The sequence below is a fragment of the Lynx canadensis genome, chromosome B3 (assembly GCF_007474595.2).
Source record: "Lynx canadensis isolate LIC74 chromosome B3, mLynCan4.pri.v2, whole genome shotgun sequence".
Lineage (NCBI taxonomy): Eukaryota > Metazoa > Chordata > Mammalia > Carnivora > Felidae > Lynx > Lynx canadensis.
Genome location: NC_044308.2, coordinates 143,088,598 through 143,103,508, shown reverse-complemented (window position 1 = coordinate 143,103,508; position 14,911 = coordinate 143,088,598). Strand labels below are relative to the sequence as shown.

General features: G+C 53.8%; 1 protein-coding gene across 1 annotated transcript in view; it reads right to left on the bottom strand.

Moving 5' to 3' along the window:
• Positions 1–14,911, bottom strand: part of DYNC1H1 (dynein cytoplasmic 1 heavy chain 1) — a 76,965-nt gene that overhangs the window by 6,493 nt on the left and 55,561 nt on the right. Inside the window, exons 43-67 of the mRNA XM_030319994.1 lie at positions 13,855–13,984; positions 12,162–12,295; positions 11,613–11,727; positions 11,350–11,511; positions 11,054–11,268; positions 10,737–10,941; positions 9,303–9,476; positions 9,070–9,189; positions 8,806–8,926; positions 7,515–7,710; positions 7,069–7,186; positions 6,765–6,980; positions 5,958–6,170; positions 5,720–5,847; positions 3,930–4,083; positions 3,341–3,487; positions 3,096–3,246; positions 2,346–2,599; positions 2,127–2,261; positions 1,943–2,037; positions 1,597–1,771; positions 1,359–1,434; positions 568–728; positions 243–354; positions 80–140 (exon numbers count right to left, since the gene is read on the bottom strand). Of these exons, the coding sequence (XP_030175854.1) occupies positions 80–140; positions 243–354; positions 568–728; positions 1,359–1,434; positions 1,597–1,771; positions 1,943–2,037; positions 2,127–2,261; positions 2,346–2,599; positions 3,096–3,246; positions 3,341–3,487; positions 3,930–4,083; positions 5,720–5,847; positions 5,958–6,170; positions 6,765–6,980; positions 7,069–7,186; positions 7,515–7,710; positions 8,806–8,926; positions 9,070–9,189; positions 9,303–9,476; positions 10,737–10,941; positions 11,054–11,268; positions 11,350–11,511; positions 11,613–11,727; positions 12,162–12,295; positions 13,855–13,984 (3,768 nt within the window). The remainder of the gene's footprint in view (positions 1–79; positions 141–242; positions 355–567; positions 729–1,358; positions 1,435–1,596; positions 1,772–1,942; positions 2,038–2,126; positions 2,262–2,345; positions 2,600–3,095; positions 3,247–3,340; positions 3,488–3,929; positions 4,084–5,719; positions 5,848–5,957; positions 6,171–6,764; positions 6,981–7,068; positions 7,187–7,514; positions 7,711–8,805; positions 8,927–9,069; positions 9,190–9,302; positions 9,477–10,736; positions 10,942–11,053; positions 11,269–11,349; positions 11,512–11,612; positions 11,728–12,161; positions 12,296–13,854; positions 13,985–14,911) is intronic.

The following is a 14,911-nucleotide window of genomic DNA, read 5'->3' as shown; positions in this document are numbered from 1 at the left end:
AGCGAGAGCCACAGCTACACTTCACGTTTCCGCTCTGGATTCTTGGGAACCGAGGCTTTTTCAAACAAGACAGGCCTACCTGCCGGACTTGACGGCTGTATTGATGGCTTTATCTGCTTGGTTGAAGCCTTCGGCCGAGCCTGGTGCCAGAAAGCTTAGCGTCAGCACGGCAGGCTTGGACTTCAGTGTCCACCGTGAGTTCTGAGGGGCTTCAGCCCGAAAAACCCACCAAGTGCCCTTACCGATTGCGATTGAAGTGATCTGGGTGTTCTGTTCTGCTGCAAGGTCTTCGACGTGCCCGCTGGCGTCATACCCAGGCACAGAGCACATCAGGACAGGAGTATTCGGCTTTACCTGCAGATGCAGAGGTCAGCACTAAGACCGGCAGTCTGTGGAGAGGCGAGGCCTGTGGGGCGGGCCTTGAGAAGACTCCCCCCGCCCCAAGGTGCGGGGGGGCTGGGAGCCGGCCAGGGTGGGAGTCTAGCAGGTGAACGGCCCGACAAGACGGCGCCCAGGGGCTGGGGCAGGTGAGGCCCCCCCCGAGCCTGCTGGGAGCCAGAGCCGCACCTCTGTGTCCACGATGTGAGTCAGGTCGAGAGGCTGCTCCATGATGGACATGAAGGACTCCCCGAGGTTTGTGGAAACAAACGTGTGGGCCATGGCCAGCAGGCGGTCAGGGCGGAAAGCCTGAATCAGGAGCAGGCGGTGGATGGCGTGCCCGATGGGTGCTGGAACGAGGCAGGCGGAGGGTTGCGGGGAGGACACGGCCCAGACTGCCCCGCTGGGACTGGTCTGGCTACAAGTCCCCGCTCGGATGACAGCTCAGAATCATGCCGCCACCTCTGGTCTTCTCTGCCCCAAGGAGAACTGCCACCCCCTCCTGTCTTCAGTGAAGCCCCTGGACACACCTGTGCTCACGTCTACCACACGGGCCTCTCTGTGGGCACGGTGGCAGTTACCAACTTCACGTGACTCCACCGCCACCCATTTGTCGCGGGCAGAACACAGATCCTGAGCCGTCTAGAGAGAATCACAGCCACCGCCAGCCTTGCCCCTGCTGCCCTGTGGCTGTGGAGACCCTGCCCATTGGCCTGAGGCGGGCTAGCACAGGGCCTGGGGCACTACACTCAGAACTAGCCGATCTCTCCTTTAACATTGGGCAATGGTCTTCCTACCTGTCTCTCTCGGTCTTTAAGCGAGAGTGGGAACACGAATTAGGACCTGAAGATCTTACACTGAGACACTTATTTTAGGAATCGGCGACTTTCCCGGAGGTGTCCCTTCACTCAGGTGGCAAAGCCCAATTTTACATTTGGGTCCAGAATGAAAACACCGGGGAGGCCTTGATGCGGGCTTACTTGAGGGGGCTTCTTCACTCCAGAGGTACGGGACCGTCTGCTCTGGGGAGCTGCTGTCCAACCAGATGCCAAATTGCTGTGGACACAACGGGAGAAGCGTCGCCACGGAGCACAGCCCGTTTTTGTGGGCAGAGAAGTTGGGATGAATACATCAGACGGCTGACGTGTGCGCACGACACACGCAATTCCTAACTGCCAACTTCCCGGGAAGAGGCTGGGACGCGTTCAGAACACTCACCTCGTCGGCCTGAACCTTTGCAATCAGATCTTTGAAGGCAGGGAGACAGCTCAACCTCACAACGGCCTCGGCCTGCTCCACGGTCAGGCCCTGGATCTTGGGCGTCGAGCCAGCACTCAGGACGATCTCCTTCCCTCTCAGGAAGTGCTGGAATTCGGCGTCGTAGGTGGGCTCCCTGGGAAGGGGGCAACGAGTTAGCAAGGGTCTCAGATTCGCTTCTGCACTCACTAAAAGAGCGGAAACAGCAAAGACTTTTTTCCTCTCCTTAAGCCCTTCAGATGCTAGCAGACAACCTACAAAATGACCGCGCCCTGCGGGGACAAGTGCAGCAGGGCGGCGGCCTTACCCGATGGTGCCCTTCAGTTTGATTCGGGCCAGCAGCATGGCGAAGGTGATGTGGTCCTGGTGCAGCATGCCTCTGGCCACCCGGTTGAACGCCACCTGGGGACAAGAGCGGGAGACGCTGCCGTCCCCGGAGAACGACCTCCCACCTTCCCTCCCTGGGGACTGCCAAGCGCCAGGCTCTCTACCTGGAAGAGGTCCTTCGTGATGATGGAGAGGCGCTGCGTGTGGTCTGTGATGCCCTTGAGGTTCGGGTTCTCGTACAAGACATTGTGGTAAATGTCCAGGAAAAACTGGAGGGAGTACTGGTACAGGAAGTGGATCTGAAAGGAAGCAGCGGGCGACGGCCATGAGGCGGGAGGGCACAGAGCGAGCGCCATCCCGCGGCGGGTGGCTCCCGCGGTCACCTGCTTCAGGGACTCCATGGTGAAGTAGATGCTGCTGCAGGCGGTGGACAGCGGCAGGTACTGCTGAGACACGGTCTCCACCTCCTGCATGACGATGTCCGTCTCCTCCACTTTCCTCGTCACCTCGGCCGCCTCTCTCTTGAGGTTCTCCAGGGTCGTTATGATGGTGTCGTCGTCCAAGATGCGTCCTTTCACCTCGTTCAGAGCTTGCAGCAGAGACTTCTCGAGCTGGCGTAAACGCAGCTGGAACTCTCCTGAAACGGTCACAACGTCCAGAGTCTGCACCGCTTGCTTCTTCCAGAAAGGGAACTCCCCTGAGTGTCTGAATAAACCTGACATGTTCTAGAACCTTAATTAAAATTTCAGCCCCAAGGGGTACCTGGGTGGCTCAGTCAGGTCACGATCTCACGGTTTGTGGGATCGAGCCCTGCGTCGATGGTGCAGAGCTGGCTTGGGATTCTCTCTCAAAATGAACTTGAAAACAGTAAAAAAAAGTTCAGCCCCCCCGCCCCCCCCTCAGGGGTGCCTGGGTGGTTCAGTCTTAAGGTTAAGCATCTGACTTTTGATTTTGGCTCAAGTCATGATCCCATGGTTTGTGGGTTTGAGCCCCGCGTCAAGCCCCTAGCACCGGCTTGGGGTTCTCGCTCTCTCCCCCTCTGTCTCAAAAATCAATAAACTTACAAAGAAAGAAAGGAAGTTCAGCCCCCAGCTTGCTCCAAGACTCCCAAAGCTACAGAGCCAGAAACATACCTTGAAGCTTAAGAAGATCGGAACGCTTTTCGTCCACATCAGGCCTTTCTGCCTTAAGTACTTCATTCAAACACTGGCTCTGCAAGCTGCTGCGGGTGACCGTGAAGTTGACAAAGGTAACGCGGGAACACAGGTCTGGCGGAAACTCCACCTGCCACAAGGGTAAGAGAACAGTCCGCTTTGTCACCGGAGCTGCGACACAGAGCGCCGCCACAGATGTGAATCCCAAGTGCCCCGGTCCTTACGGTTGGATCTCGGGTGGACAGGAAGATGACAAATGATGGTGACAAGTCTATATCCTGGTCGCCGAGGGTAATCAGCACTCTCCCCCCAGTTCGCCGAACTTCGCGGTTCAGCACTGGATTCAAAACCGGATCGTAGCTTTCCACATCCTAGACGCACACACAGGAAGTTTCACGGTTGGGGTTTTACAACATGTATCTTCACCCAAATAACTGTTTTGACGCTGACCTAACCAGACGAACACACCGCAGAAGCTACCCAGCCGCTTAGACCTCCCCATCCAGTACGGCAGCCACCAGCACCCGTGGCGGCCTGATTTAAATAAAAAACTCAGTTCCTTAAGCGTATTGGCCACACGTGTCTACCACCATCCTGGACGGCACAAAGCAGAACACTGCCATCAGTGCAGAAAGTTCTAGTGGACGGTGATGACAGATAAACACTTTCTTTTGGATGCGCTTTTTACAGAACAATCGTAAAGCTTTATTTTTTTTCTGACATTAAAGGAAGTCTTACAAAGGTAAAAAAAACTACCCCTGTTCGCATCACGTAATCTAGTTTTGTTCCACACCGACGGCTGGATGCACACACCTGCACCAGAAGGGGGTTCCCGAACCTCAGCGCACTCTCCAGGTTCTTGCGGAAGGCATCGTCTAAGAAGCTGGTGCGCGTGATCTTGCGGTCCTTGTACTCATTCATGATGAATTCTGTGGCCTGGCCAGAGGGGTCGATGATCAGCGGGTACCTGAGGGTGAGGCCACATGAGGGCAGGCTCGAGGAGCCCACAACAAGACGACGGGAAGGTTGTTCCCACTACTCAAGTGCAGCTTCCAGACAACCGTAACAAATCCTTGATGCTGAAGCCTTCCGGAAGCACTTCTGCAAGCAGCTAACAGAGTCACGCACTCTCTGGAGCAGGGCCAGAGTCACAAGCTCTTTCTCTGCTGGGACACAGGTTCTTCTCTAAGCATCCAGCACGTGCTTTTCTCCAGGTGCTGAGTGCGCTCTGCTAGAATTACCATTCCGTGTACTACTGCCCTTCCAGAACCAATGCTCAGCAGCACCTACCGCTAACAGGTACAGACGGCTCAAGCCGCCAGGGACCCTGGCAAATAGCAGACACAGCTTAATCCTCAGGAGAAGCCTATGAGAAGGTACTGAGAGCACGTCTGTTTTACACATGAGGAAGATGGAGCACTAAGAGGCTACAGGGATTTGTCCAGAGTCACGTGCATGACCAATTAGTTTTTAAAAATCATAATGCACACAGGCGCTTGTACAAAATCCAGAAGCTACAAAAGGGCGTGCGGTGAGAAGAACCGCCTCCCTCCTCTAGCTTTTGTTACCAGTTTCTGACCTGTCTACTCGGGGAAGGGTCAGGTGTTTGCAGACACGTGTGCACGTGGGCACGTGCGTCCGCGGGGACGCGGCACCCACTCCCCTTGTGCACGGTCTGCTGTTGCCTTCTCTGAACGCACACTCGGAAAGGCCTGATCTGCAGGACCCCAGCCGTCCACTACGGAGGCGCACCGTAATCGCTTAACTGGCTCCTGAGGGGCACGGGAGGCGTTTTCAGTCTGTCAGTCACATTCTGTCCTGACATTTGTCATGCTTCACGTGGGCCAAGCTACTGTTGAATAAGCACCTAGGGGTGTGTGTACTTCCCATTCAGGGGAATCCAGCTCTGCGCAGACCACACCGACGGACCGATAATCTCACCAGCACATCTGGCGAGACACGGAGCCACTGGTGGGGCCTGAGGATTTGCTCATAAAATCAAATGACACCTGCAAGGGGCTTCATCCTCTACGTGTCCCTGGGACCGTGACATACTTCAGTGATTCAAAGACTTCGAGATGTGGAGATAAAGTCAGAAAACACTGGAGGCGTCTGGCTTTAAGAACTGCCACACAGGAGGGTCAAGCCTCAGGGCATGTGGCTCTGTATGTGGGGTGGGCCCTGAGGACCCCCTGAACCAATGTCAAGCCTGCCCTCCCTGCAGTCACCCTCCACCTCTAACTCTGGCCTCCTTAAACCACAAACTGGGTGCCACTTTCCCCCTTAACTCTCTTTAGCTAAATATTTTCAGTTCTTGTAATATTTTTGTAATTATGCTTTTGTCATCCACCCCGACACACAGCCCGCCAATCAGCTCTGAAAGGTGGCACGAGAGGCCTTCGCTGCAGAACAATTCGGGCGGTGGGGAAGCAGGGGTGGGAAGGGCCGCGCCCCCATCAGAGATGAGCGCTGGGCCTGCCTGCGTGCTCGCCCATTTCCAAGTTTCCCTTCATCTCCTCAAAGACGTATTCCGAAGAAACACAAAACCACGGGGTCACCGTGCATAAGGACTTCCAAGCTGCTCCCTGTGCACGAGCGCGTACCTGTTGAAGCGCTTGAGCATGATGGCGTTCTCCGTGCACAGGTCGTCAGCGGGTAGGGAGCTGGCTTGCCAGCGAAGGCGCTCGTCAGCGTTGGAGAGGTACTCGGTCCGCGCGATGTCTGTACGGAACTGAAAGTGAGGGCGGTTACCTTTCCTCCTCAAAGCTCCAGGCGCACTGTTTCCAGGCCAGCGTGGAAACGGCTGACCGGGCGCCAGGCGAGAACCCCATGGCCTGTTACCTGGATGTTGGCCTGCTGTAAGTGGTGGGACCACGTGGTGAACAGGTTCTGGCGCATCTGCTGGTCAAAGTAACCCGCGTAGGCGATGAACGCGGCCGACAAGAGGCAGTCCCCGGCGATGGTGGACATCTGGTTTTTGAAAGTTTCACTTGTTTTTTCCCATCGTTCACGTTCGGCGGACAAGCTCTTCAGGAGAGCAGTGCTCCGGTTTACCTATGGGGAAGATCCAACAGGATTTATACCAGAAAGTGAAAATTGGTTCCCCCCACAGGGCTCTGGGAGGGCTGTTCACAGGCCCAGAGAACAGAGGACCCAGCTCCTCCATGACTGAGGATGATACAGGCCTCAGAATCTAATCAGGCCGCAAGAGGGTGTAGAGAAGCAGGGGTAGCCTTGAGACACGTGCGTGAGTGGAGACGGGGCAGGGAGAGGGCCCGGGGTGGACAGAACAGCAGGTGGGGGTTGGCCTAGAGAGAAGAGACACTGCTGGCAGGAGAGGAGAATATTCCGGGGAGTCAGGAAGAGTGTGGGCATGGCGATGGACACAGCAGTGAATTCAAGACTCGGAAAACCACGTCCTTGGTGACCCCACAGGTTGGCTTCAGATCGCCCCCTGGTGTCCACTTGTCCTAATTAACGCAGCCCGGTGAACCAGGAGGCCCTCTCGGGACAGAGCTGGCTGGCAGACAAGAAGGCAGGCACACACGTGGGAACATGTATGAGGCACCAGGAGCACCTCATGTCAGACCCCACGAAGAACTGAGAGGAGCCGGCAGAAAGAGTGCTCCCGCCCGGCGACAACCTTACTTTCGCTTCGACAGCGGCCAGGTCTGCCTTGATGGCCTGGGCCTCCGAGATCAGGACTGCGTACTCCTCCTTGTAGCGGGCGATGCTGGCTTCCAAGTCCCGGATCATCTGTTCCACCTCGTTGGCCTTCTGCTGGTTGTCCTTAGCGTCGTCCTCCAGCTTCTGTAGCTCGTTGCGCAGGGGCTCCACCCGCTTTAACATGTCGGCGTAGTTGAGCTGAAAAAGGCAGATGGTAATTAACTCTTCCCGAGTGACGGGACCGGAGGGGGCTTTTCCCACGGGAGCTCCCGACCACGCCACTTACCTGCGCGATGGCCCATTTCACCATAGGGCCGCAGGCCAGGGAGGCCCGGTTGACAATCTCGTAGTTGTAGCTTGGATTGGACATATAGTTTTTCTTCATCTTCTCCCTTATGGCATCGCTGTAAAAGAGGGATTGTGTTTCTAAGCATGTGTGGGGCAAAAGATTTTAAAGGCCAGTTCCCATCTGTTGCCCCAGTGACCACGGAGGATGAGCTGGACCACCCGTGTTCCGGGGGATGGTGGTCTCTGACCTTCCCGCCCCCACGCTCCCCCGACGGGCGTCAGTGCCCAACTCCAGCTTTGAGTGAAATGGCTTAGAAGGCATTTGTGCAGTTGATGTAACGGACGCCACCTTCTGACACAACAGGCCACGGTGACAGGGCCGCGCGAAAGCAGGGAAACCTCTCAATGCCGGAGCGCTGTCTCCTGCTTCCTGGCGACGCTCACCTGATCTCCTCTGCGGAGAAGTTGACGATGGTGGGGATGAAGTTCTCCCTCATGATGATGGAGCGAATCTGCTTCCAGTCTGTGGTGCTCTCGCCCAGCAGCAGGCAGATGGACTCAAGCGCCAGCTTCACGGCGGCAGGGGGGTTGGCCATGGATCGCACCTCCACCAGGTGCTGCTTCTTTATCGACTTCACGGCTGGGCACCACGGTGGCAGGAGGGGCGGGAGGGCAAGCAGGTGAGGTGCGGTGGCACAGCAGAGCCGTGGCTCCGACGAGGAGGAGGCCACCGCTCAGAAGGCTGCAGCGAGCAGGACTTTCTGTCTTTAAACCCCCTGGAATAGCTGGCCTTTTAAATAACTCTGAAGCTCTCCCGGCACTAAAGGCCACACTGAACATTCCGTAAAAAGCAAGAAGCTGCCTTTGGCGATGTCTCACGGGTCCCCGTTAGTTCCTTTACCCCCATAAAGACTTAAAACGTTGACACATTTCAATTATGTACTTACCTTACACAATTTAAGCAACAATATTTACATTCTGCCATAATCTAGAAGCTGTCTGCTTGGCTGGCTGAATATGCAGAATTAACAGCTCTAAAAAAAGGATGGCCGACGCCTTCTACAAGCTAAACTGCACTTTTTCCAGTCTGAACTTTTACTAAAACACTTTTTCACTGGTTACTCGGTAGTAAAAATTAAGTTCCCTTCGAAATTAGATTCAAGGAAAATCTATAGTTTGGATGGTATAACAGGAAGAGCGCACGTTTGAAACAGGCGCTGATGGGCCGCGAGCGAGCAAGGCATTGGGCCGGATCCCGGCCCAGGCGCTATGGTGTCCCGCAGGAGCCCGTGTCGATGAGGAATGGGCAGCGACTGCCATGGGTACGCAAATTAGCATTCGCTGGTCTGGCCAGAAAACGCGTAGATAACCCCAAGACGACACTACACACTTCAAGGCATTTCTGGGTGAAACTCCAGTCGGATTCATAAATAGCGTCTTCATGTAATTATCGTCAAATTAAGAAACAAACGTATTCACGTAAAACATATTTGTCAACTGTCTCCTATGAGAGGGGCTCGGCTCTGGTGGAAGCAGAGAGCCCCGTGGGGATTTGCTTTAAGGAATGAAGACCGTCTTTGGTGTTTAGAAAAACCTTCAGGTATTTGCCAGTGATGCTTCCAGACACGCACGCGCCTCTGGGGGCAACCCGGGCACAGCCCCAAGCTGCGCAGCCAGCCCCGTGGACAGAAGACGCCCCTTCTAGAAAGCCAGACCCCCAACAGCTACGACGTACCGTTCTGGGCCTCAATGACCGCAGGCTCCACCTTGTCGAGATCTTCTTTGACGCTCATCTGTTTGTCTGCGATGACTTCCTGCTGCTTGTGCAGCTGTTCCTGAATTTCTTGGCTCATCACCTGGTGAGAGGGACGGCTCAGCTACGGGTCCGCGCTGTGTTGCCGAGTGCGACCCGAGCAACGGTCCTCACTCTGCTGAGCGCTCCGCCCCCACCCAGCAGTCTGAAGCCCACCCGGACGAGACCTCCACGCCCGGCAAGCACCTTTTTCTTCTCGGCCTCCTGCTGGTCTTTCACCATCTTCTTCAGCTTGTCATTGGCGGCCGCGTTCTTCACCTCCAGCTCCTGGCTCTTTATACGCAGGTCGCGCCGCAGCTCCTCCACCTGCGGGACGGGCGCCGCGTCAGGGGGACAGAGCCGCACAGAAATTTCCCGGAAAGGGGTCCTCACGCCAGCCCCCTGCCCGCAAGCAAAGCGAGCACCCGGGATGGACATACCTGGTCGACAGTTTCCTTGATCTTCCTGAGCCCGACGTTCAAATGCATCTGCTGCTCCTCCAGCTCACTCCGCTTCTCGTGGAACAGGTTGGCGTAGTGGTTAATGAAGTCCAGGTAGTGGCGAGGTGTGATGGCCATCGTCCGGCCCCCTCGCTTCGCTAGCCGAGCATTAGCCTTTGAGAAGACAGTGAAATCTTTTCGCTCTCGAGGACGTTCTCTGCGATTTGCCCTCCAAACGCTAACTGCTCTGTAGGCTGCCGAGTAACCTGGGGCAGGGACCCAGCCCCGAGGAATCACCCTTGAGACGCACCGGGTGGCTCAGTGGGTCGAACATCTGACCCTCGGTCGCAGCTCAGGTCACGATCTCACGGTTTGTGAGACTGAGTCCCGCACCAGGCTCTGCGCTGACAGCACGGAGCCTGCTTGGGATTCTCTTTCCCCCTCCCTCGCACACGTGTGCTCGCTCTCTCTCAAAATAAACACACATGAGAAAAAAAGGAGTCACACTTGAGTTGGGGTCTCAGCTCAGCCTCCTACAAGATCTCAGGGAGCCCCGGGAACCCCTAAGCTCGCTCATCAAACCTCTGATGACCCTGGCGACCTCACACGTGTACAGCTGGGAGGCACTGTGTAATGCCGTGCCTCCTAGGCCTTCTGCTTATTTTCCATGGACACCAAAGTAAGAGGTGGCACCAGGAAGAGGGCAAGAGGCGCGGCTCCGTGGGACCAGCTGCTCCGGCCTCTCCGGCCACGGCACGAGGACACGAGCCCAGCCAAGGAAGCCAGGGCAGGGCTACCTTCCAGAGGCAAGTGGAGGCAGCCTGCAGGTAATGGCAGGGGGTGGCAGGGTAGTGGTCGACTGGACGCCCACAGGCTCAGAGTGGTCTTTACGAATGCCTTTCAGATGGGAGCAGATGGGACTCTTCCATGGTGAGGAGTCTAAAGCAAGGGACAGCAAACCCTGGCCAGTGGGCCAGACCTGGCCGCTGCCCATTTCTGCAGACGAAGTACTAGCGGCACACGGCCAAACCCACCCGTTTCCATGTGGGCTGTGCAGGCTCTGTGTATCAAGGCAGGGCCAAGCAGTCAAGAGACCCTCCTGGTCCACGAAGCTTCAAACATGAACTATCTGGCCTTTTACAGGAGAAGTATGCCAACCCCTGGCCTAGGATAGAGAACCAGAACCCGTGCACCTAGCGGCAACGAGAAAAGGAAAGCAGAGTAGAACGCTTTACGGAAGCAGAATCCACAGAGCAGCGAAGGTCAAGGATCTCAGAAGGTGCAGCCTGGTAAGTAGGAGGATGTGTCACCGAAAGAGTTAGCAGCGAGCAATGGTATTGTGCCTAATATGCAATACCCTAGGGTCTCATCTTCATCGATTTACGTCAGTACGAGGGTTAGTTTTGCTTTTTCCAGGACCTTGAAACAACCCACCTGGTGAAGAGTCTGATGAACAAATACACAGCTGTTTACAATCGCTTCCCGATGGGACGGTGGCTGTGGTAGTTTGTCATACACAAGCGGCATGTAATCAGGCACAATGTAATTCGGCTTCTCCAGGTCCATTTTACTCGTGAATTCCTTGCCCACTTGATACAGCGCTTCAGTGGACCAGTCCCCAAACCAGTTCAACACACACCTGCAAAAGACGCCCACGTCTCAAATAGCTCCCAAGAGCCAGGTCTGTCCCTTGAGAAGAAATCGGCTGTTGTAACCCAGAGTAACCCAGAGCCGAGCACACGTCGTCCCACCTGTTGAAAAGTGCCGGGGAGGTGGCCGCGCGGTCCTTGAGCCCCTCCGAGGACGGGTTCATGGTGAAGACGACGTGGAGGTTGCGGATGACCTGGCTGGTGAACCATTTGTACAGTTCCTCGTGCGAGTCCAGCATCAGGCCCTCCTTCTGGGCCCCCTCTTTGCACTGGGTCATCAGAGTGGCGTACTCATCTCCTTCAAAGAGGCCGGGGACCTAACAGACGAAAGGGCATTACGACTGACCGGCCCTGGGAAGCTGACACCACCACCCAACACCACGCAACGTGGCACGTACCTCCCCGTTGGCCAGAAGGGTATTCATTCGCTCCAGGAATCCAGAATCTAACACGTTGGATTCATCCATTATAAATGCTATCTTTTCGTTCTTACAGCCGGAACGCCTCAGCACCGTCCTAAGATCTTCATCGAAGTCTTCCCCGGTGTACTTTCTGTGCACCTGCGGAAGCAGTAGACAGGTTAGGTCCAATCTCATTCAGGGAGCCGTGTGCATGAGTCGGGAAACTGTCGCTGGGAGTAAGAGGCATCGACCAGACCCACCTTAATCTGGTACACACTCAAACCATTCATCCAGGCCACAAAACGGGACAGGGTGGTTTTTCCTGCTCCACTGACACCAATCAGAAGCAAGTGGCCTTGAGGCTGGCGGAATATCCTGACAGCATCAGAAAAGATAAAAGGGTTTTAGGCTCCGTTCTCCTTTTGACACTCGGGTCCTAAACTTTCTCAGGAGTTAACCTACAACATCTCTAAGGTATTTTAACTTAAATTGGTAAGTCAACCACTTGTTGAGCGACTGCTATTTGCCAGGCCTAGTGGGGGACATGGTCCTATCCTCCAGACACCCAGGTGGCACAAGGCAGAATCTAACAAGAGGTGTCAATCATGGCAGGAACAGACTATTAGCAGGAGCCGAGCGAGTGTGCGGGAGGCAGGTAAGGGACGGAGAAGCGGGACTTAGAAGGGAGGGGGGTTGCTTAGCTGAGAAGGCAGAGGTGGAGGTGAGGGGAGGTCGGCTGGGAGGATCCCCTACCACTACGTGAACAGTGGCGTGGGTGAGCAGAGAGGCTGTAACAACAAAAAGCCCACCGGTCGATCCTGAGCACGTGGTCTAACACTTCATTGAACAGGACCAGAGGAACATCAAGTTCTTCTTCATAGAAGACTTTCAGCCTAGCCTTGACGTAATCTCTCAATTCTTCCTGGTCTACTGGGATGTAATCCTAGAAAAAAAGAATTAACACCCAATTACTAAGAGAAATCATCTTCTGTATTATACCAGTCAATTACAATTCCAGGTACCAAAAAACCGTTAAAATATACGAGAAGGTATCACTTACAACATAGCAACAAAAATGTAAGTTAGCTGGGACTCGATCTAAAACCAGGGGAAATCTTTGTAGAGAAAACTGAACGTCCCTGAAATACCTCATAGAAGGCCTGAATAAATGAAGAAGACAGAAACCATGACCGTGCAGGGATAAGTGAACTGCTGTAAAAACGTCAGCTCCATCCAACTTGACAGAGAAAGTGAATACGATCCCAGCCACAAACAATCTCAGTGGTGGACAGTGGGGTGGTTTTAGCACAACTTGACAAGCCAATTCTAAACTTCATTTGCAAGAGGAAAGGGCCAAGGACGGTCAGGTCAAGATCGCCCTAAAGAAGAACCAGGTGTGAAGGCCTATCCTATCAGACTTCATTGTCATTATCGATCAAGGTCATGCAGTTTTGAGCACAAGGAGTGACAAACGAGCAACAGAGCAGGACAGAGCCTCTGAAACAGACTTGTGCAGGCAGGGAACCCATAATGACAGATTCTGCCAAGTAAGGGATCATCCAACAAATAGCGCTGGGTCAGGACGTCCCAGGGGAAAACTGGAAACAGACCTGTAGCTCACTTCTCTCACACACACACACACACACACACACACACACACACACACACACACGGATTATGGGTTTAAATGACAGAACTCTGACATGTGCTTGTCAGAAGACACCATAAAGACGGCGACAGATGAGCCACTGGGAGAAGATGGTGCCTATAAATGAGAACGATTAGCATCTGGAGTCCAGAAACACACAGAAAATTCTAGCAACACCAAACCTGTCTTGCTATTTCTTGCTTCTGTGCCTTTGCTTCTGTCAGGCCCTCTGCCTGGCAAGCCCTTCTTGACAAAGGTGTACAAGCCCCTTTAGGAGCCAATATCAGGGTCAGCTCTACTGAGATCTCTCCAGACAGAGCTGTTTCCATCGGTCTCTCTCCCCCATTGGACTGTGCGCTCTCTACAAGATTTTCCTCATCCCTGTGCCTGAACTACCTGCTGAATGGAACGCACATTGAAACTACATCTTACTAAAAATCCTACTCTCTTTCAGAAAAAGAACAGCTCACAACTATTCTAGAAGCGTCAACTTTGTATAGTATAACAGTCCAGGAAATGTTTTTACATGGATTATTCACAATTGGCTCATTTCTGGAGTGTGAGGGAAGTGAAAGCAAAGGGGAAGACTCCTTTTGCTGCAAACGCGCCGAAGCCTGGCCCCTGACAGGTGGGACTGCATGGCTCTGGCAGCAACCATCTCATGGGATAAGAAACACACGGCCGGCCCGCCAGCCCCGGGCACACTCCGGGGACAGTCTACCGTAAGTTATCAGCATCGTGCCTGGAACCAATGATTTGCTTACAGGGTACTTTGGGAAAAAGGTCTGTTTGACAAGAAGAGAATTCTAACTGAAAGAGCTGAAGAAAGTATTTCTGAAATGACAACTTGTTACCTTTGACAGCCAGTTGCTGTACAAGATGGGCCGGCTCATCGCCTTCTCTTTGTCTATGTTGGGAAAGTGCTTCAGAGCAACCATATCGATGTTCTCGTCTGTCCAGCGCCTCTCCTCGTCCTCCACGAGTCTGTCGAAGAAGAGCCATGTGTGTATCAATGCAAACAGGAGCCGTGCTGAGAGAACACCCCGTTTTGTTGGGGCTGTGGGCAACTCCAAGGGCTAGAATTAGCCTTTACCGGAAGTTTTCATTTTTCTCCCAATGGAAAAACCTAAGAATCTTAACTCCAGACAGCTTAAACAATTAAAAATGTTATTAAACATAAAACCCCTCAAACCTATGGCACCGTTACATTAAAAAAAATTCCTCTAGGGGACGCCTGGCTGGCTCAGTTAGAACATGCGACCCTTAATGTGGGGGTCATGAGGGTGAGTGCCATGTTGGGTGTAGAGATTACTTAAAAAACAAGTAAAAAAAAATTCCTCTAAAAGTGTTTAATCACATCGATTTACAACATGGAAACGTGATTCTAGTTTCTACACTTGCCTAATACAAAGTTCCCAGGGGAACAGGGGGACAGCCAACACACGTGGTGCCAGAGACCCAGGGCTTATAAAGGAAACCATGACGAAGCAGGTAAGACTGAACAAGTCCACATGGATGGGCCGGGGAGGGGGGGTGGTGACGAGCACCTCCTGAGCACCTCCTGAGAAGCTGAATGTGTGACGCACTCAGGCTACCGGGTGCAGGTCACATAGTTAATGCAGCCAATTGGAATTTAATACAACTTTATCTCTGGCATTTTGGAAAAATCTGTGAAATTATGGGTCAAATTCTTTCATTATATAAAAAAAATTTTTTTTAACATTTATTTATTTTTGAGACAGAGAGAGACAAAAAGCACAAGCAGGAAGGGGCAGAGAGAGAGAGAGAAAGAGAGAGAGAGAGAGAGAGACAGAGTCTGAAACAGGCTCCAGGCTGTCAGCACAGAGCCCCCAACGCAGGGCTTGAACTCATGAGCTATGAGATCATGACCTGAGCTGAAGTCGACACTTA